Source organism: Stigmatopora nigra, chromosome 20 (genome assembly GCF_051989575.1).
Source record: "Stigmatopora nigra isolate UIUO_SnigA chromosome 20, RoL_Snig_1.1, whole genome shotgun sequence".
Lineage (NCBI taxonomy): Eukaryota > Metazoa > Chordata > Actinopteri > Syngnathiformes > Syngnathidae > Stigmatopora > Stigmatopora nigra.
This window is the reverse complement of record NC_135527.1, coordinates 3,752,651-3,776,179: the sequence shown is the minus strand read 5'-3', so window position 1 is coordinate 3,776,179 and position 23,529 is coordinate 3,752,651. Positions and strand designations below refer to the sequence as shown.

The 23,529-nt window shown below is 39.9% G+C and overlaps 1 protein-coding gene, 2 non-coding genes and 1 pseudogene across 3 annotated transcripts; 3 read left to right on the top strand and 1 right to left on the bottom strand.

Moving 5' to 3' along the window:
- The first annotated feature begins 263 nt into the window (after nt 1-263).
- LOC144213375 (uncharacterized) lies at nt 264-7,302 on the top strand. Its single transcript, XM_077741802.1, has 2 exons — nt 264-712; nt 3,253-7,302. The coding sequence occupies exons 1-2, from the start codon at nt 577-579 to the stop codon at nt 4,914-4,916; spliced, it is 1,800 nt and encodes a 599-aa protein (XP_077597928.1). The 5' UTR covers nt 264-576; the 3' UTR covers nt 4,917-7,302.
- A 1,277-nt stretch (nt 7,303-8,579) lies between these two features.
- LOC144213940 (uncharacterized) lies at nt 8,580-12,787 on the top strand (annotated as a pseudogene).
- A 9,057-nt stretch (nt 12,788-21,844) lies between these two features.
- Nucleotides 21,845-21,926, top strand: trnaf-aaa (transfer RNA phenylalanine (anticodon AAA)). Its single transcript has one exon. It is a non-coding gene; the product is annotated as a tRNA-Phe (tRNA).
- A 1,327-nt stretch (nt 21,927-23,253) lies between these two features.
- trnap-cgg (transfer RNA proline (anticodon CGG)) lies at nt 23,254-23,325 on the bottom strand. Its single transcript has one exon. It is a non-coding gene; the product is annotated as a tRNA-Pro (tRNA).
- Between the last annotated feature and the right edge of the window lie 204 nt (nt 23,326-23,529).

Below are 23,529 nucleotides of genomic sequence, written 5' to 3'. Positions count from 1 at the left end.
TAAATATTGAAACATGTAATTTGTTGCTTGCAATAAGATTAAACACAATGTATCATTTAAAGCAAATGTTCTTAAAATTACCTAACTTTTTCTCAAAATGTAGCTTTTCGATTTAGTGTCACGGCTAGCTAGACTCGAACTGGACTTCGAGCTGCTCTCTTCACCCTGTGGCATTAGGAGACCAAATTTAACATTATCACCCCCTCTGTTTAAAATCTGAATTGAGAACCTGGCGTGAGGAACTGTGACAGTAGAGGGCGATAATGCTGCAGTACGTTGGCTGCCTCCAACCGGAAAACCTAAAGAGGAAGAAGGGGTGGGGTGTTCATTTCTGCATGGCTAGGATTTTAACTTTTTGTTTGTGCGCTTCTTGTTTCTCCTCAATTTGATTGAACTTAAATGAAACTAAACCTCGACAACATGCTCAACATTAAATAGTTTTCGGAATCGGAGGCCAGTCCGTTTTTCTTCAATCCGTTTTGGGAGTCGTACTTTAGCCTAGCTTAGCTGGCAGCTAACAAAGGAACACGTCGTCTGCATCAGTACGTCGTCAAACGAAGACAAAAAGTGTGAAAAATGCCCGCGAGAACGCCGCCGGTTGCTGCAAAGTTTCAGATGGAACTTAATAGCGTGCAAGAGGATCTCTCATGTCATCAACATTCTATTGTTAGCAAAATGATGCAAGTTAAAGTTGTTCTACACAAACTCGAAGGTACGTTCACTTTAGTCATTATTGCATAATAGACCAATTTGTACTTTATGTTACACGATTAATATTTCATAATGAAATATTTAACGGGGTGGGCAATGTTGTTTCTGATCGTGACTTTATTGAATGAATCGAAGCATGACAGCCCTTAGCATTATTAGTAGAACTGAGAACGTGCTACAATGATAGACCACTAGATGTCGCCAGCTGCTCAATATTCATGCCTTTAATCTGCAACATCTTCCTTTAGATTACTGTTCTCATACCTGTCAATTTGTACGTTTTATACGTATGTTATACGTTTTCTTACCATTTCAAATCATGTACGCCGTACATCGACTTTTGTACGGGGAAATACAAAAAAAATCGCCAATATTTATGACAACCCATCTCAAGGAGACCGTTTTGGCTAAAATCTAGATAGTTTCGTAGGCTGGTAGCCAACAACGCTACTGTCATCGATCGTTACTATTGTCACGGTATACCAGCGAAAATTATCCTCAATCGTATGTATTGTTTTAGAGGTGGGTACGGCAATATCGGTAAAAGATGACATGCACATGCGTAGTTATACATGGGGTAAATATCGTGGAAACACGCTTGGATGAGCCACATAGTAAAAAATGAGTTACTGCGCGTAAACATACGTCGTACGGTGTGTGTACAGTTTTTGGGGGGGTTTGTACGGGGAATCATAATCATTTATAAGGGCAGTTAACGGCAGAGGTTGACAGGTATGTGTTCTGTAACTTTAAAGTAACCTTGTATTCAGATAAAACATTGCTGCCCACCATGATGTATTGTTCTGAACATGAAATATTCTTGTACAGTGGTACCTCAACCTACGACATGCTCGTGGTACGATGAAAATTTAGATCGAATAGTCCGCCCGCGATATGATCAAAATGTCGAGATGCGATCAAGCTAGGTGGCTATGACATGAGAGGCTGTTTACCATTGTAGCGCAGTCTTTTTTGGAACAACACACAGGAAGTCTTCCACAAGATGGGGAACTTCTGCAACCTGTGACTGAGGTAGAGAATATGCAGAGTCACTCTTCCAAGCTTATCCACACAGTTCCTCAGAAGTGTGGAGCTGAAGACAAGAGTAGGAGAGTAGAACTCCTCGACTCCGTTTCTGGCCTGGTAATTATAAAGCCCATGATGGAATGATTGGTCAGAGGTGTTGCTTCTTCTCCCGCCACTTTTGTCCTGCACCGAATATCCACCGGTATTGAGGTGTTGCTCCTTTTGCTGCGTATTGTAACAGCTAGTCCCATGTGTATGAGAGCGTAGGCATGGCTGAATGGTTCCAAAAAAGAAGTAGCAGAAAGAAGCCAGGCTAACATAACAAGGAAAGTTGTAAAAACATTAAAGTATAAAGTACAAAGTAAAGTAAAAAGGAATATATTAAGAAATATTAAAATGTCATGAAAAAAGATAGAAGGGCTGTAAAACCTGAAAGACATGAGTGGGCAGAGCTACCTCCAACGGCAGCCGGTGTGAAAGGCGCCATCCTGGAAAAAGATAAAGATGAACTAAACAACGAGAGCAGTGATCAAACAATGATCTCAAAGTTGCGGCCCGAAGGCCAAGCCTGGCCCACTACCACTCCGTGGTGCGGCCTGCGAAAGTAGTTCAACATTTAATGCTAAAATTCAAATGCAGCTTATAAATAAATAGAATATTAACTATCCTTAGAGATATTCACTGCATCAATCCGCACAGACATTGAGGTATGGTCCTCCAAGGCAAGAGCGCTTCACTTCATAGAACTACCAGTACCATCAGAGGAGGGGATCGACACCACCTTCGAAGGCAAGAAGGCCGAATACTTGAATCTGGCAGCCAAGTGCCAGAAAATTGTCTGGAAATGCACCATCTAACCAGTCGAGATTTGCTGCTGAGGCTACGTTGGGCTTCTCCCACTGTTTTTGATCCCTTCATTCATTCATTTTCTGATATGCTAAATCTTGTTATGGGGTGCATGAGCCTATCCCGGCTGCCTTCAGGGCAGAGGCGAGGAACACCTTGAATCGGTGCCCAGCCAATCGCAGAGCACGAGGAGAAAAACAACCATTCATGCTCACACTCGTACCTAAGGGAAATTAAGTGTCCAATCAGACTTTACCTCTATTTCAATCTCATTAATCCTCCAAATAATAACAGACCTGCTACTTAATACAAGTTAATCCTTTTTTAATGTCTCCCCTTTGGTGAAAGCATTTTTATTAAATTAAAATCTAAAACATAAAAGAGAATGTTTACAATGAAAGGGCTCCAAAAAAGATTTGACTAATTTTAAGGAGATACATCACCAGTGAAGAAACTTTTCTGACTAATAGTGCCTTACTTTGAAAAATGCACCCATAAACAGTTTTCAACTCGTGTTGCTGTTGAAGAAAATAATACAGTAGTAAGTACAGCATTGAGACAAAATGAATGTATGGCGCCCTCTTCCGTTTGGTTTCATTTCTGTGAACAAGAAATTCAGTCATTTTATAATTAGAAAATGGTTAATCAATTATGTTTGTGTCCTTGCAGGTTTCAGAAATGATCATAGTGCTGATGGGCAGGAGTCTGTTGACCTTGAAGGGGAAGTTGAGCTCCCCCAAATCAAAGAGGAAAAGCTACAGTTCTCTCAGCAACAAATGGGAGACGAGAAACTTCCAATCAAAAGGGAGGAAGATGATTTCACCTGTTCACTTGGTGAGTTACTGAAGAAGAAAGATGTTCTGGGTGTTGCCAGTGGAGGGGCGGAGCCTGCAAACACCAAGACAGGGCCCCTAATTAAAGAGGAGGAGCCAGAGTTCCCTCTAAAACAAATAGAAGAGCAACTTCCAATCAAAAAGGAGGAAGATCATTTCACCTGGTCACCAGGTGAGTCCGTTAAAAGGGATTATCTGGGCGTGGCCAGTGAAGGGGCGGAGCCTGCAAACGCCTCAGCATGGCCCCAAATTAAAGAGAAGCCAGAGTTCCCTCAACAGTGTAAAAGAGAAGACCAATCTCCAATCAAAAACGAATGTGTCAAATGTTCAACTGATGAGCCTTTCAAGAGTGAAGATGATCTGGGCGTGGCCAATAGCGGGGTGGAGCTTCTGAACGGCAGCTCAACAAAAGGACGGCGAGCAGAAAATGTAATTTCTCCTTTATCAGATGGCAACAATTTGCTTGATGATGATGATGATGAAGATGTTTTGAAAAATCCCAGCGGTGACAAACTCTGCAAGTGCTTTCAGTGTGGGAAAACCTTTGGGAGAAAGTCTTCCTTGAAAATACACACAAGAACCCACACGGGTGAAAAACCATTTTCGTGTTCAGTTTGTGGTCAACGATTCACACAGAAGGGAAGCTTAAAAAAACACATAATAACCCACACTGGTGAAAAACCATTTTCGTGTTCAGTTTGTGGTCAACGATTCACACAGAAGGGAAGCTTAAATGTTCATGTAAGATCACACACTGGTGAAAACTCATTTTCATGTTCAGTTTGTGGTGAAAGATTCACAGAGAAGGGAAGCTTAAAAAGACACGTAGTAACCCACACTGGTGAAAAACCATTTTCGTGTTCAGTTTGTGGTAAAAGATTCACAGTGAAGGGAAGCTTAATTACCCATGCAAGAACACACACAGGTGAAAAACCATTTTCATGTTCAGCTTGTGGTCAAAGATTCACAGTGAAGGCAAGCTTAAAAAACCACACAAGAACCCACACTGGTGAAAAACCATTTTCGTGTTCAGTTTGTGGTGAAAGATTCACACAGAAGGGAATCTTAAATAGACACGTAATAAGCCACACTGGTGAAAAACCATTTTCGTGTTCAGTTTGTGGTCAAGGATTCAGAGACAAGGGAAACTTAAAAGCTCACACAAGAACCCACACAGGTGAAAAACCATTTTCATGTTCAGTTTGTGGTCAAAGATTCACAGAGAAGGGAAACTTAAAAAGACACGTAGTAACCCACACTGGTGAAAAACCATTTTCGTGTTCAGTTTGCAGTAAAGCCTTTTCTACAAAAGAAAACTTAAAAACCCACACAAGAACCCACACAGGTGAAAAAACATTTTCATGTTCAGCTTGTGGTCAAAGATTTACAGTGAAGGCAACATTAATTAGCCATGCAAGAACCCACACTGGTGAAAAACCATTTTCATGTTCAGTTTGTGGTCAAGGATTCACACAGAAGGGAAGCTTAAAAAACACGTAATAACCCACACAGGTGAAAAACCATTTTCATGTTCAGTTTGTGGTCAAAGATTCACAGAGAAGGGAAACTTAAAAAGACACGTAGTAACCCACACTGGTGAAAAAACATTTTTGTGCCTAATTTGTGGTCGATGATTCATACACAGGGAAAGCTTAAAAGCCCATCTAAGAACCCACACTGGTGAAAAGCCATTTTCGCGTTCAGTTTGTAGTAAATCATTTTCTCAACAGCAAAGCTTAAAAGGGCACACAAGCATACACACAGGTAAAAAGCCATTTTCCTGCTCAGTTTGTGGTCGGACATTTTCCCGAAAGAGAAGCCTAGAAGAACACTTATTAACCCACACTGGAGAACAATGTTCTCCTGCTCAGTCTGTGACCACAGATGCGCTACAACAGCCCAATTTAAAAGCTACGCAATTCAAAAACATTTTCCAGGCGCTGTTAATGTTCCAACATTTTCACATAAGTGAACCTAAAAAGAAGACTCAACAACCCTCACATGAGAAAAGCCCTTTTTTGCTCAATTTTTGGCAGGAATATCTTAAAAACACAATTGCCCACATCGTTCAGAAACCCTTTTCCTGCTCAGCTTCTTGCCAGTGATATAGTCGTAAGGATCGACTTAAAAGATGCAAATGTGTTGTGACAAGCAATAACCAAGGACGGCTTTGCTTGCTTTATCAAATTCTGTATGAAAGATCATTGTAATCAAAGTATAATTGTATTTTGCATTCTGAAAATCATGTTTACACTTTTTAATGTGTAATAACAATCCACACTTCAAATACAGTATTACCTTAAAATACTAGTAACTAGTTCATTGCGGGATTGAGCTACTATGTCAATTGACTCGTATCTCAAGTCAACTCTTCCCATAGAAATGAACAAAATATAAATTAAGCCATTTCCATCCTAAAAAAACATCAAATTTGTTCTAATTTACCACTGACTCATTTGGGAACCATCTGGTAGGCTCATATCTCAAATTTTTCTTGTATGTTTCAACACTTGTATGTCAAGGTATTACTGTACAGACGCTCCCCTACTTACAAATGAGTTAGGTTCCGAGCGCTTGTTCATAAGTTGAAAGTGTTCATAAGTTGAAAGTGTTCATAAGTTAAAAGTGTTCATAAGTTGAAAGTGTTCATAAGTTGAAAGTGTTCTTAAGTTGAAAGTGTTCATAAGTTGAAAGTGTTCATAAGTTGAAATTCTTCAAATTGAAGTTGATTCAGTGCTATATTTTGCATTATAATTCATGTTTAATGTCTATATAAGTATATTGAGGGTTTATATAAGTGCATTTGTATGTTTAAGGCTTGTATAAGTAACCGTTATTGGTTTGTACTGAAAAAAAATCATTTAATAAAATGGAGAGAATACATACATTAGAGAGAGATTTACTAGAAACTGGCCAAAAGAAACTATCTAGAAGCTATCTTCTTTTTTTTCATCATAAATGATGCGGTAGCACTGTATGGCATCATTCAATTGATTTGCAACCTTTGTGCAACGTTCAATGTTTAGGTCCTGCCGCTCGATCTCTCTGTTTATAAATGGTACTGACGGTCGAACGATTCAAGTTGTATTCCCGTGCAACGCTCACCACTTTCTCACGCACATCAAGCTTCTTTATTATTGCCACTTTGGTTTCAAAGGAAATGGCTTGCCTCTTCCTTGTACCTCCCTCACTAGAAGCCTTTCGCTTTTCACCAACCATATTGAATCATGGATGCACCGGATATTTAATGATAGAAATGAAAAAGGTTCTTTGCGCACCGGATATACGCCACGCACTTCTGCATTGCAACGAACTGGGCAGAGGAAGGTAGATGCTGGGTGAGCTGAGCTCTCACAGAGCCAGGTGTCGGTATTTGCGGCGGAAAAAAGCACTACTCACAAAAAGCAATTCAAAATCGAACTTATGAACATTTTTCGACATCAACGCAATTTGCAGGTATGTTCGTATGTACCGTTTGTTTCTAAGTTGAATGTTCATAAGTAGGGGATCGTCTGTATAATAAAATTGAGTGTTGTTGAAGATTTTATATACTTCACAATTCTATCCGAAATAGTAGAGCCTAAATTAGGAAATTACAAAGTAAATAACCAATAATGTGATGTAAATAATATGGAAAATGTCTTCACAGTTAAAAACGAAATTTGAAAATTGCTGTATTTGTCGATTGAGTGTTATTCAAACATAGTCCATTATAATGAAAATAATTGATATATTGAATCTAGGATCTAAGAAACAGTAGAAATATGGTGTGAAAGAATGAATTTTGTCAAAATGAATAAGTAGTACAATGTCCTTATACTTTTGTCATATTATACGTTATCTTGTCATATTTTGTGTACTTCCAATAAAGCTCTCTTTTTGGTGAAAATAATTTTGGGGTCTTTTTGTTGAATAAAATGAACCTTCCAAATTCAATGGTGACAAAAAAGAAGCGTTATTTGCTTAGATTTAAAACGTACTTTTTTTTTAGTTATGCTTCAAAATAAAACATGAAACAGAGAGAAAGGACTAATTTATACTTCAATAGGGTCAATTTAAGTGACTGAAAATGAGGAATATAATAACAAAAACGCGGATCCAAAAGGCTGTGAGTCTTCTTCTCTTGTATTTCCGGCAGTTGGGCGTAATGCTGCCACCTAGCGGCGAGACGGGGTTTCTGTCAATACGATAGTTTGAAGTGTTTGAATTTTTACGGGGTTTTAAGGCAATGTGCTTTTTATTTCGCACTTTTTATTTCTTCTTAGCCTCATGAACGAATCCATCAAAAGTATCGGAACAGAGCATTTGTTCCAATTCCTTTCGAATTTTATGAACGAAGGCTGAAACCTAGTTTAGCCTGGCATAACTACGACATAAGGGGACAAACAAGGCGATTAGGATCAACGCATCACCGAGCAAGATAACAACAAACACCAAAAAAAATATCAGGTAAATGGTTTTATTACTCTCATAACTCTCAAATAGATGATCATTTGAATATTTATAGATTTATTTTCACCCTGCGTGGTTGAGGTTCATCATGTAAACACAGACGAGTCTGATATTTGTTTTCGGTTACGTGACAACTCGGAGTCAGCTGACCCAGTTTTAACGTCAAAAACACGTTTTCCTGACGTATACCAAAACTTCGTTTTGGGCTTTTACACGGGTGTACGGTTCGGTTTTACCGGAGGAAAATATGACACCTCTAAACCAGGTATAGAGAACCTAAGGCTCGCGAGTCATATGTGGCTTTTTTGTTGGGTGCGTATGGCTAATTTATAAGCTAAAAGCCCAGCTTTAATCATAATTTTGATATCATTAGACCCCCGTGTGAATGCATACTCGTTGATTATCATGGATTAGCATCCATGTAACAATGTTATTAAAAGATTTAAGTGTACTTTTAAAAGCGGTGTTTTTTTTATTTGAAATTCTGAGTATGGCTCCCAAGGAATAATATTCCAAATTTAGGTATATTTTATGACCCTCTGTCAATAAGGTACGTGAAAATATAGGCTCTTGCTTGTATTACAAGTACACATAGTTTTAGCAATAGCACCCATACATTTAGTACAAGGACACACAAGTGCACACAAGTACACATACTTTAGTCCAAGTACTTGCAGTACAAGTACATATCCAAACAAGAGCAATTGAAAGATGAGAAAGCGGTAATTTGACCACCAGAAGGAGCTGTTTTTCAATTGTGGCGTCCAGGATAACTTAATAAATTGTTGATGAAAATTCCGTTCATAATAGAAATTCCAAGTTCAGTCGCGTTATCTATTTTCCGTTACTTATTAATAATTAATTTACTAAGGATTTTATTCTGACGAGTGTATACTTAATAATAATCACCGTTGTTTCATATAAAGTTAAATAATCTTTCAGTTGGTGCATTGATTACTTTTTTCACCAATTGGCGATCATTAAAACGGTGTTTATTAAAATAGCACTTGTTTTCAGATGAAGATGTATTACAATGACAATGTCTTTTAAAAATGGACAATATTGAGAAACCATACTGGTGTCCTGTTTACTCTGTTTTCATTTGAAAAGACAAATTAACATGAATAAAAACTGTAATCAGCAAAGAATTTTGTACATGATTACATTTCTCTAGGGAAAGTTTAAACCCGTTAAAGAGGAGCAGGAATTTAATTACAGTTGGGAACCCCCACATTAAGGGGGTGCAGAATCCCCTCAAAAAGGAAGGAGACCCCCCCCCCCCCCAATGTTAAAGAAGAAATGGACATCCTCACGTGCACTTTTGATCCTTTGAAAAAGCGAAGACGGCGCTCTGAGCGAGGCCAGCAGCTGTTCAACGGGAGCACTCAAGCTCATTGCTCCGCTAACGGATAGCAACGGCGCGACGTCGTTGGACACCGATGACAAAGACGAAGTTCACAATGCGGCCGCCGCGGACCATAAATGCTCACAGTGCGGGAAAACCTACGGGAAGAAGTCCAACTTGAAGAGGCACACGAGGAGCCACACCGGAGAGAAACTTTTTCACTGCTCCATTTGTGGGAAGAAATTGTCTTCCATGCAAAACCTAACCAACCACACCCGAACTCACACTGGTGAGAAACCTTTTTCCTGCTCAGTTTGCGGTAAGAAAATGACTTCCAAGCAGAACCTGACACAGCACAGGAGAACACACACTGGGGAGAAACCTTTTTCCTGCTTGGTTTGTGGCCAACGATTTGCGGAGAAGGCTAAATTGACGATCCATACCAGAACGCATACTGGGGAGAAACCTTATGCCTGCTCGGTCTGCAGCCAGAGATTTGCGCACAAGAACACCTAAAAAAATCCACCAAAGAACCCACACGGACGAGAAACCGTTCTCCTGCTCCGTGGGTGGGGAAGGATTCCCTGCCAATTCAGATTTAACAAAACACACGAGGACCCATACCGGTGAGAAACCTTTCACTTGCTCACTGTGTGGCCAAAGATTCGCTCAGAAGGAGCACTTGACAGAACACACGAGAACCCACAGTGGCGAGAAGCCCTTTGCATGCTCATCTTTCGGTCAAATCTTCTCTAAAAATGGGAATTTAATGCCACACAAGAACCGACACTGGTGAGAAACCTTTCTCCTGCTCAGTTTGTGGTGAAAGATTGTCTTGGAAATATCAGGTTAAGAGACACGTGTGTGTTCGGATGGAAAATGGTGACCAAAAAACATTTTAGTCATTCATGCTGATTATTTTGGTTTGAATTATAATATTATTATTTTCCACCAGTATAAATGTGAGAATCAACCAAGTTGCAATTTTTCCGGACTATAAGTCCAACTTTTTTTTCATAGTTTGGCCTGCGACAAATACTCAAGTGCGACTTTTATACCATATTTTCTCACATGTTAGCTGCCTCCGCATGTAAGTCTTTCCTTTAAAATTGCCTTGAAATCATTGAATTTGGGAATTTTTCTCGTATAAGATGCACCCTGATAGGTTCATTAATAATTACACTTCTGATATAATGATCAATCACTGCAAGCAGACATCTTATTCAACTATTGACATTTAATTAAAAAATGCATCTTTGGTAAAACCTTATAAGGGTAGATACATCAAGACTTCCTCCCGGTCTCCAAAGTATCTTCTCGAACAGTAATTTCTCGTACGGCTTTAAAGCCATAAATCAAAACAATTACAAGGTTATTGATTAATCCAACATGCCTAAGCAAACACAACATCTGTAACTAGAATAACAATTAAGGTATTTAACAATAATAGAAAGAGGAAACTAAAAACAAACTTCATTTGAATTTAAACAATCACGCCTTCATTTGGCATAACAATTACAATCACGCCTTCATTTGGCATAACAATTACATAAAGAAGTGCAAAGTGTGTCACTATGTAGGAACACTATGTGTGTGTTCCTGGGAGTGATTGATATCCATCTGCTGGTAGCAAGAGTCCTTGACGACTCTTCGCTGCAAACGCGGATCAACAGTCCTCGGAGCCAGGGACTGGGTGAGCTGTCGGATGAACAGTCCTTGTGAGAGGACTAGGTGACTGGTTACAACCCCAAGTTCTCTTCGGACAATTGGAAGAATTGTTTAACAAAGAAATGATTAAATACACCCATTTATAATAGTATTACAGAATAAACCCAACATTTCACTGTTTTTATAATGTGTTATTAATTATTTTATAGTAATCGCAAAAGGAAATATCAGGTGACTGCAATTTTACCCGCCTACTCCTTACTCGCATGGCTGGTCTGAAAAAGAAACATAATCATGTTTGCCCGATGCGTCCTCGGAATTACCGTACTCCTGGACTTCACTGCTTTCCCCGGTACATTTAGAATTTGTAGAGGCATTTGCAGTAGTTATAAGTCTACTGGAGCGCAAACAGCGTATAAGACAACACCCATACAGTGTCAAAGTAGTAGCAAATATGACTACAGAAAACACAACAGATATGGCCAAATCCTTACATTTTCCAACGGTCTTATCCCACCAGTCTGTCCAAGCGGATAATTCTACTCCAGAATGTTTTTTCATATTGTGGTTTAGGGCCTGCAGGCCACTAATGGCCCTGGTGAGGGACCAATCGGGTGACGTGTTGTTCGGTATGAAGTACAACATTGTTCTCCAAACATTTTGCACACACACCCCTGTTGGGGCTACTGGCCAACACTTCAATAAACTCAAACACAGGAAAACACACTGAGGCAGATAGAATGAACGTTAAGGCCGCGTCTGCAGAGGCGGGGGAGTCAACAATTCAGAGGCCCGAGAGTGTGACTACTGTCCACCTCCTCAAACCTATTTCCCGCCAAAAAGCTGCTTCAATTGTGGTTTTATTAGAGATAAGACAGTCATAAAAATGGGAGGCGTTAAAACAAATGAAGGAGCTGGAGTAAAAAAAGGTGCAGTGCACATTTTAACCAATAGATTTAAATTAAATTCTATGATGTGGCGTGCAGGTGGCACCACGTGATCCTAGCCAAATCCCACCCCATGTAAGACGTTATCTCCAAAAACTGTCAATTGATGTGCTGAATATTAGGGATATTTAACACGTAGTCCTATAAAGAAATCTGATGTCTGGTGTCAAAACCAGTGACCGCTGCGAAAGGGCAGCTGACAACCTGGGAAAGACCTGGTGACGGCCTGAAGAGACTGCTGGCAGGAGGGAATAGACCCCAACGGGGCTGGCATGGGTTAGCTACCCTTGCTGGCAGGAGCCTTTCACTACACAGTGTCTTGGATCCACCCAATTATTGCTTCGAAAATTTCTAAAGGAAAAACACCCCTGGAGTCTGCGAGGGCGGGGGCGGAAGATGACTCATCAGCGGACCACACGGTAACGAACCTTGCAACGGAAACGACAACGAATCAAATAATCAGCACAACAGTTGACGGAGTAACAGCACTGGCAGGACACAAGCTACAAAGCTGCATCTGTGGCTGGGAAAAGGTTACATCAGAGAAGGGTCTCAAGATCCACCAGGGCAGGAAAAAGTGCCTGAAAGAGCTTAGCGAGGGGCCTCGCATTGACCACTACTTCCTCAGAGGTAGGACAAATAAGTCGAGTGAAGCCCAGTGGCGGGACACTCACCACAGTTCACAGGGTATCAGAACCCCAGACGAAGCTCAACCAAGCGCGGATCCACCAACGGACATGAGTCCAGAGCCCATCCAGCCACAGATGGCAATAGAGAGGAAGATGAACGGACGGAAGCCTCAAATCTTGTGGCCTAAATCCTGCCAGAAAAAGGAGTGGGAAACCACCGACACAGACCTTGTCCATCTTCTTGAAGGCCTGAAAGGGAGCGTGGACAAGAAGCTGGACAAAATTGGAGAGTTCATCTACAACTATGGATCGGAGGGATTTGGGGTGTGACCGCGTGGTTCCACCTTGCGCCACACACCTGGGGCTGATCATCCTGTGGTGGGCCAACCTCTGCAGAGGGTGTCTTGTTATAAGTGGCCGAAACACCCAATGACGTGTGGGGCAAACAACTGATGATGTGGCGTGCAGGTGGCACCACGTGATCCTAGCCAAATCCCACCCCATGTAAGACGTTATCTCCAAGAACTGTCAATTGATGTGCTGAATATTAGGGATATTTAACACCTAGTCCTATAAAGAAATCTATTCTAGTAACTTTTAATACATAATAGTGAAAAGGGTGCAAGATTAAATATAAGAATACAATTCATATTTCACACAAGATATAATCAATCGGTCAGAAATCAAGGTGGAAGAGGATTTGGAAATTTGAAATCGATTTCTGAAAATGCCAATAAGACCTTTTCAGGGATGCAGGGATAAATTATTGCAAAAAATATCAAATGAATTTTTTGATGAGAATGCAGCAGCAGTATTCCAAATGTGAAACTTGACGTGAAGGAACAAATAATCTCTGAAATGGGGAATTTGGGAGCACTGAGAAGAAAAAAACAATTGTATATCAGCTTACTTGGGTGAGCTGCCATATTGAGTCATGGGAAGTCCTATCTCTCGACAGGGGCGATGGTGGCCTTGGAACGGTACCACTACACAACTTATGGGTTTAAGTTGTTTGTGGAATTTTTTGCACAGCATTCTTAACTTGCGCTCAGCATATCAGTGCACGAAACGGAATTCCAAAGAACCATTGACTTATAGTGATAACAGCACCCAAATTGTGTGAACAAAATAATTGATGGGATTGCAAAAGGTTCCACATTTTGCTATGACATCACTGTGCGTACATAACAGGTTTAACCGGACAACAACATATGAAAATAGTATTTGGTAGACCATACAAAACGTCGATATTCACTGCACGATTGGAACTGGATGATGAGGCTAATCTCATTAACTACATAAAAAGAGAACATTTTTAAGAAATCACATTGAGTTGGGGTGAGCAGAAGGAGACGGTGCTTCTCAGCAGGAAACGGACTTGACCAACGGTGGTGCCAGGAGACTGGGTGCTCAACCTGAAGTATAAAGAAGAAGCACTTGCCGACCCAAAGGGGGAACGTCCAACTTGTTGGTGACCAACCAGCAGACATGAAAATAGCCGAGAGGGGTATATGGATCCACCTTTTGCACTGTAAGAAGGTTTCATCAGTTGAAACGTTTGGGGAGACAGATGAGAAAAACTTTCTGATGAATTCATTGAAACGGCAACCACTCCAATATTGATTGGAAATAATATTGCAGAGAGCAATGCCATAAACCATAGGGAACTCTTTTATATTGCTTTTATTGTCTCCATATGTGTCCAAATGTGAAAGTGATTCAACTGAGACTAAACCTTACAAAGGGTTAAAAAAAATGACCAGACGAGGGTAAATACGATCGGATATAACAGCAACTCCCTCAATCACCATTCTTTGGGGAAAGTGTTTTTACAAAAAAAAAGGGTCCTGCTTGTAAAGAAAAGGAAAAATATTGAAACGGTGTCCATCCTGTTCCGCAAGCAGTGAATGACAAGCCAGTTTTTGTGCTACCTACCTGTTTAAACCTTAAAGGGCATGGTCTGAATCTGGTGCGGTAGATGAGACATTGTGTGCCCATTGTCCAAGACAAATTGCGCCACTGATTGCACGTTTTGGCTTATGGTGGTGAAATTGTTTAAATACATTATATAATTCCTGTCGTAAAAGAAATAGGACTATGTGTTTTGGTTTCACTGTTTAATCAGTATGTTTTAGAGTGGAGGAGATACAATTGGCGGCTCAGAATTTCGGTGGGGCAGCTGGCCTCTCGATGACGTTGAGCCTCATCGAGGGATGGCGTTCTGACTTACGGGTTCGTTTGCCAAATCGTAGCAGAAGTTTATTTTTTTGGGTTATGCCAAATAAAAATATGAATAGGGTGAACAACAACCATTACAATGTCAAAAAAACAACAACAAAGAAATTGGATTTGCAATGAAAAATCAGCTGGCAGCCACCAGTCTCATGACTTTCCAGGACTGCAAAGCAGTTGATATGCTTCTGATGGTCGATGTGCTTTTGTTGGGGCAGGGGGCATATGCAATGTTTGAAAATGTTCCACTCTACGACACGTCCTTCACCGAGGTGAAATCAATGGCTGTTTTCAATGGCTTGATGTCCAGGATTATGCAAATTATGAAAGAGTTGAACGAGAATTATTTTGTTCTTCCTTTTCAAGCCAGATATGCAAGTAAGGAAGGGCTGGTAAAGATAGAATATATAGAGTTATTGACAATAAAAAGTCATTTTAATACAGCTCTTAGAATAATAATGCTCGCTCCCAAGTTAACCGAAACAAATTGAAGGTCACTCCTCTTTGCAGCTGGACTTCTCAGAGCTATTGTTCACACCGAGATCTCTTGGGAAGATACAGAGGACTTTCAATTGTTTTGATAAACATCGGCTTCTGAAAGTGTGGTTCACATCAAGCTCTCTTAGGAAGATCCGGAGGACTTACAATTTGTTTTGACTTCTGACAGTGTTGTCCACAGCCCTCCCTCGGGAGGATCTGGCAGACCTTCAATTGTTTTGAGAACTGAGACACATGTGATAGATCTGAAATACAACTTTAGGAGCAGGTTAAGAAAAAGTGAGATCAATTTAATAGGAAAAATATTTATTACCAACTTGCAACAGTGGAGTCCTGTTCAGCGCGATTTTCTTGCAACTCTCTTCGAATGAACAGTAGGTCCGACTTTATCTAGGCAAACAGGGTAATATTTCTAAGACAGCAATGTAGGAAAAAGTTTATGTATAAAAGTTTAGGCTGATATGGTTAGATATTTGCAGGACTAAGTTGTATACAAACACAATATTTTTTTATAGCTCACTGAAAATGCCACTGCCTATCTTACATCGCGCGATTCGAACAAACAATTACTAAGCGAGTCTGCCACATCGCACAATGCTAGCAAACATTTGCAAGGCCAGCTAGTTAGCCTATCTCTCATTCCATGATCTTAACAAACAGATGTAAAACCAGTTTGGCCACCTGGCTCGACATAAACAAACAATTATTGAGACAGTTGGCTTAGTCTATCCCACAGCATGTTGTAAATCTTATGTAATAAATAAGCAAGAGAGGCTTTGATTCGACAGAATGATCTGGGACAGAGACGAGTTAGGATCGATTCTCTCTTGCAAGACACCAGTTATGAGTCAGATGCCTGTTTTATTTAAGTGTGCATTTGTGAATGCCTATTGGTGAACCTATCACTCGCCATAAAGAAATACTCTTTTTTTGTGATAAATCTAAAACAGATGAAGTTCAAGGTGCCCCTTTTTGACAAAATCATGGTAAAATATCAGTTATAGTCAACCCTTGGTTTGCTTCCTTTTAGAAAACAAAATCAAAACTAGATAAAGGCAGGGTCATTGGTGCAGTTTATCTTGATCTCAAAAAGGCATTTGACACCATTAACCACCAGATACTGCAAACTCAGTGCTTGGTCCACTGCTTTTCAGCCTTGACATAAATGATCTGCCAAACTGTTGTGCTTGGATTGTCACCTGAAAAATGTATGCCGATGTTGCCGTTCTATTTGTCCATATGAAAAAAAAACATGCTTATCTCTCATCTCATCTTGTCTTCCTCTTTTCCCAAGTCGGGTCGTGGGTACAGCAGCATCAGCACAGAAACCAAGACTTCCCTTTCCCCAGCCACTTCATACAGTTTTTCCGGTTGTATCCCAAGGCGTTCCCGGGCCAGCGGGAAGACATAGTCTCCCCAGCCTCTCCGAGGTTGGCCCCGTGGCCCCCTTCCGGTGGGACGTGCCTGTTCAGCTGCGATAGGCTCCAGCACGTTCCGCGACCCTAATGTGGATACATTGTGGTTCAGAAAATGAGATGAGATGAAGGGGAGATTTATTCTTTTCATTTCATTGGTGAGTAAATTCTTTTATTTTATTCTCATTTTTTTATACCTTTCCTCTCTTTATTAAAAAAGGTAATACAATTTAAAAAACAGAAAAGACTAGTTAATAAAAATGTATTAACATTTCACAAAAAAATATTTATTTTTGCCAGATCCGTTAGACAGGGAATACTCTAAATCAGTGGCCAACCAATCGCAGGCTTTATGGAACCATTGGCAAACACCGCATGGCAGATCTACCTTCCAGGTGTCTCTCGTTCTCAAAAGTTGACGCTGATTACTTTGGTCCGTTTCAAGCAAAAGGGGCAAGAGGCCTAATAAAGAAATGCTCTAATTGGAATCATTTACTAGTAAGCCATGAGTCAATTTGCAGTCCAGTTTGGTTCTTTTTGTTTAGAAGACTAGATGAGTAATTCGCTCTGTAAAATAACGGGGGCAGGCATTACATGATTTTGTGTAACAAAAATGAGAAAAGACAGTGGACAGCAACTACGGTTAATTCCCAGTCAAATATGGAGTAGAGGTGCATTCTTAGAGAGTTGATTTTAGATGAAGTAACCCCTGACTGCACTTTTGTGCTACTTCCTTGCAAATATTGACATTTTATACAAATCTTATACAATCGCGTCTCAGGTTCAAAATGACAAGAAAGCTTTTATAACTATTGGCTGAGTTATTTGTTTTTGCAGAGCCTTGATTTCCATACATACAGCTTTTCCAACTGAAAGTCAACATTGATGTACTATATAACAATCTATAAGAGTCACTGTTGAGTCAATTAAATCAAGTGATTATAGGCGTATTTCTTACCCTTAGTTCTTAATGTAATCAATATTTAATGAATAATCAACATGTACTCACATGGGTTTGTAACAATCTACTGTGAACATTTAACTTCAATTGCTATAATTTTCAAATCTACTGTGTGTCTTCCTATTTTGTTCAAAACTGTCAACCAAATTCACCTCGCACGCAATTCTAAGGGTCAAAGTTAAAATAAAATGTTATAATAACATTCATCTGAATTTTGTAATAAGATTTTGTTATAAAATGAAAATAAGTAGAAAAACACTGGACGGCGCCCGTGGTTCGATCTCAGTCCGGGATTGAGTAGAAGGGAATGCTCAGCAAGTATTGTTTCTAGATGAAGTAACCACTGAGCTAAACCAATGTGACAGTGCAGGTGAAAAAACAACTATTTATATAATCTGATTATATGAATACCTGTCAACTTGTACGTTTTATACGTATTTAATACGTGTTTTTACCATTTCAAATCATATAAGCCGTACACCGACTTTTGTACGGGAAAAAAATATTTTAAAAAATCGCCATATTTATGAAAACCGATTTCAACAAGACCATTAGGGCTAAAATCCAGATATTCTCGTAGGCTGGTAGCCAACGATGCAACTGTCATAGATCGTTACTATTGTCACGGTATACCAGCAAATATTATTCTCAATCGTATGTATTTTTTTTGCGGTGCGTACGGCAATATTGATAAAGGATGACATGCGCATGCGTAGATATACATAGAGTAAATATCGTGGAAGCAAGCATGGAGGAGCCACCTAGTAAGAAACGAAGAACTCAAGGATCGGGTCAACACCAGAAAGAATGGGAGTTACTTCAAGGTGATATGCTGGCTGGATTAAAGCATCGTTAAGAGGCACTCAATTATCATTCTCATTTTTTTTTCTCATTCTGTGTCCCTTGCAATATTATTGCAAGGGACACAGAATGAGAAAAAAAATCGTAAAAACCACTCGCAGCAACTTTCACGTCTTTATTGAATAAAGACGTGAAAGTTGCTGCGAGTGTATTTTACGATCTGAAGAGCCACTCTAAAACTGCCGGACACGTGGAGAATGTGGGGAAAAAAAAACAATTCACATGTCCCATTAACCAAGCACTTGGTCTCTACCGCAAATCCTGCAGCATCCCACAAGACGACAAATGCGTAAATTCTCTTCTGCCATTTTCTTGCTGAGCACAACATTGCTTTCACAGCTAAGATTTTAGCACCTGAATCCAATTCCTTAACTCTGTCTTATCCCGTCTAACAAAGGAGCGTGTTCACCATCGGAAGAGACAGACCAGGCCAGAGCGAGTGGATCCACAGATGGTTTATTCCTAACAAATTGATCTATACAGAGCAGTCTGTGTGATACTAACTTAAAATGAGTGCTCAATAATACAATAGTAACGCAAAATGAATCAGCTATACTAAAATGAATAAGCTAAATTTATCTTCATTTGATAATCGTACAACAGCAATATAGAACTGAGGCAGCTATAATAAAATGAATAAGATAAATATATCTTCGTTTGATAATCGTACAAGAGCAATATAGAACTGATGCAGCTATAATAAAATGAATGAGTTAAACACATCATGTTCTCCATTAGATTATATGGTTAAAATAAGTCATATTCTTCAAAAGTTATGTTTCCGGATCCACTGACAGCTAATGTAATTTATTATTATTAACAATGAATCAGCATTTATGGCACGGTGTCAACCATAACGGCCATGGGAAATGCCCCATTTGTTATTTAGTTTTGATAATTCATGCATTATACCTGTTGTGAGAACAAAGCTCTTTGAGTTCCTGACATTGCTGCCAACTTTAATTGTGAAAAATATGTATTATTTACCAACTGTGTATATATATATTTTTTTCCAGAAAGAATTGTGTACATTGTTGAATATATATTTATGTGATTAAAATGTTATATTTTAATATTGTCAGGAGTGGCTGGATTGCTTTTCCTGGCATGACGTCACGATAATTATCAGCTGTCACTAATTACGTGATTAGATTATTTTTGGTATTTAAGCATTATGATTTTCTGTGGACGCTGTCGGATCGTTCTGGTTTCGTTTCCTGTTTATCCTCGTAGTCATTGCCGTTTCCACTGACGCCACGCCGCATGTTCTTTTCGTTTGTAATGAGTGGTCAAGCCAAGTTATTTATGTTATGTTACCCCGTTTATTAAATCAACCTACAAGAGCTACAGATCTGCCTCACCTTTCCATTTACTTCGGCGACTCTGCATCTGGGTTCAACTTCCCCTCCGATCGTGTCGCACTACGCGGCGCGATCATAACAAATATTATATTTTTACAGGATTTGCATGTCGGAGGACCAAGGCTATGTTGATTGTTAAGGAGAGCTTTGCACGTGGCTACACCCAAGACGTCATCCAGTACTGCAGAACTCACCCATTTACCCTCATGACTGATGAAAGCAATGATCGTACAACCAAAAAGCAACTTGTTGTGTTAGCTCACTACTTTGATGGGGAGAACACAAATACCAGACTCCTTGATTTACCAGAGTTGGCATCAGGCACAGCAACATCAATCTTTGCCATTATTGACAACATTTTACGAGAAAATGACATTCCATGGAGTAACGTTAAGGGATTTGCAAGCGACAATTGCAACACCGTGGTTGGAAAGAAAAACTTTGTCTTGTCTAGGATAAAAGAAAAAAATGGGGCTGTTTTTAGTGTTGGATGCATTTGTCATCTTGGCAATCTGTGTGTCAAAGATGGACTGAAGACATTGCCAGTAAACATAGATGCCTTGCTGGTGGGTATATTTTATTTTTTTAAAAATAGTTCCAAACGAATTGAGGATTTTAAAGAGTATCAGGACTTTACAAATTCCGAGCAAGAACAATTCCTAAAGCATTGTCTGACACAATGGTTGTCTCTGCAAAAAGTGGTTGAAAGAACGTTGTCTCAGTACGAAGCACTCAAAAGCTACTTCGCTAGCCATGCGGATGTTGAAAGGGCAGGTAAAGTGAAAAACATCCATGATCGACTTCAAGACCCTGTTACTCTCCTCACACTCCACTTTCTCAGCTTTATCCTGCCTCAAATAAATCAATTCAATATTGTGTTCCAAACAGAGGCCTGTATGATTGGAGATTTGCTACCAGAAATGGAATGACTCTTAAAGAAACTCTTGGTGAAATATGTGAAAATGGAACTTGTCAAATCTGCTGATAGCCTGCTGGCAGTTGATTATACAAACAGATGCCTGCAGCATGAAGATAGCAGGCTTGCTGTTGGCTTGGGCACCAGGGCCCTCTTCCAAGACACCAATGACGAGGATGAAATAAGGCAAAGCATCACACTAGCCATGCAAGCAACCTTTTTTTCCCTCTGTTCGCTCAGTTTATGAGGCTGTACTAACTAAAATGATACAAAAATTTCCATTTGAGATTACAATACTGAGTGACTTGGTGGTGTTGGACCCAAGAAAGAGAGAGATGTTGGATTACACAAGTATTGTTAAGATTGCAAACAGGTTTACACCAGACTTTGATCAGGAACAATTAAAAGATGAATGGGAAGACTATCAACTAATACCTGATGATCTTCTCCCTCAGAAAAGTCAGGATGGACAACCAATTCGTCCAGAGACATTTTGCCCCCATGTGTTCAAAATGAAAACTGATGAGAAAGATGTATCGAATTTTACTCCGCCTTCCTCACAGTAACGCTGATAGCGAGCGGGTTTTCAGCCATGTGAGGAAAATTCATACAGAGTACAAAAAGACAATGGGAACAAACACTCTTACTTCTTTATTACAGATGAAATTTAACTGTGACAACTGTTGCTCACAAGTGAGACACAAATTAGAGCAGAAAAAGTCTGCAAAATCATGCACATTGGCTTACAATAGGAAGCACTGAAGGCACAGTTTGTTGCATTGTAAACTTTTTAAATTGAATAAAAAACTTTGTATGCAAATTACCTTTGTTATTTCTATTACACTGTCTGGTTACCGTGAGTAAACATGCGTCGTACGGTGTTTGTAAGGTTTTTGTTTTTTTTTTAAGGGGAATCATAATCATTTAAAAGGTAAGTTATCGGCAGAGGTTGACAGGTATGCTAAATCGAAAAGCTACATTTTGATAAAAGGTTGGTAATTTCAAGGACATTTGCTTTAAATGTTACATTGTGTTTGATCTTATTTTAAGTAACAAATAACACATTTCAATATTAAAATATAATGGTTTTTAAGGTTAATTCACAATTTGGTGATGCACAATCCCCCGCAGAATTTTTTTGAAGGTAGTGTGGCTGAGTGGTCCAAGGTGCTGGATTAAAGCTCCAGTCTCACAGGAGGCGTGGGTTCAAATCCCACCACTGCCAATCAATCATTCTACCCTATATGATCCTTTTGTTCCTAGTGTAGTCCTAACAATCATATAACAATTCCATGAAGAAAGACCGAAGTGCGCCACGAGGTATTTCCACTATGCTGGAAATGGCGGAAACAACATCTTTGTTATAGGCCAGTGACCCTGGCTCCGTTGCAAAAGAAAACAATCGATCTCGAAGCCCCAGATTGGGTGAGTTGCTGTATAAACAATCCTTGGATAAGAAGTCCACGTGAGAGAGGACTTGACGATTGTATATGACCTCGAGCACTTTAAGAATAATAAGAAGAATGATTTAACAAAGAAATGAATTACTACTCATATGTATAATAGTAATACAGAATAAACCCAACATATTGCTCTGATTTGTCTTTGAGTCATCAAAACACAGGGATATGACTTTAATGTAGACTAAAGGCAAGGTCAATCCATTATGAGGATTGAAATGTGTTAATATTTCTCCCATTTCTAGAGCAATACTCACAATAATTGGCAGCTATTGCCTGACAACTTTAGTTACTTACATTAATACACAAATTAATGCGTTAATGGTCTTTTTTTCTGTTTATGTTTCATATGTACTGTTAACGGATGCAGTTTTTTATAAGTATCTTATCTTGTGCTGACCCGACCCATCTGTCAGATTTTTAAAGTCAATGTGGCCCCTGGGCCGAAAAGTTTGCCCACCCCTGCACTAGACAGACGAGCCAGGGGTGCCCATACAATGACACTTTTTTCCTTAAGTGGGTAATCATAATTCGACAAAACCAGGGCTCGTCCAGGAGTTGGTCCTGGGAAGCCTGGCACCACTAAACCATCGAGCCAGGGGTGCCCATTGCCTCACACTTTTTTTCTCAAGTGGCCAAAAATAGGACTTATCCAGGAGTTGGACCTGGGACCTCTCACAGACTCAAACCTTAAGCGAGAATCATAACACTAGACCAATGAGCCAGATGTCCTTTAAAGAATGACATTTTTTTTCTCAGACGTATTACGGCCCCTATTACCCCACCATAGTTCACCATTTCACAAATCAAGGGCTAGACAAGAAGTCGAACCCAGGGACCTCTCACACCCTAAGCGAGAACCATATCACTAGACCAACGAGCCAGGAGTGCCCGACGAGTGACACTTTTTTTCTTGCATGGCTGATCTCCCATATCACCCCATCATAGATCACAATTCGACAAAGCAAGGGCTAGGCGAGAATCATACCACTAGACCAACAAACCAGATGTGCCCATAAAGTGAAACTTTTTTTGTCAGGGGAAGTATGTGACATATCAACCCCCATAAAAGATCACAATTCGACAAAGGTAGGGCTTGTCCGGGAGTTGGACCCGGGACCTCTCGCACCCGAAGCGAGAATCATACCACTAGACCAACGAGCCAGAGGTGCCCATATAGTGACACTTTTTTTCTTGGATGGCTGATCAGGTGAAGTATGTGACATATTAACCCCTTTCATAGATCACAATTCGACAAAGCAAGTGCTCGTCTGGGAGTTGGATCTGGGATCTCTTGCGACCTAAGCAAGAATCATACCAACAGACCAACTTTTTTCTCAGGTGGCAAATGTGCCATATCACCCCCAT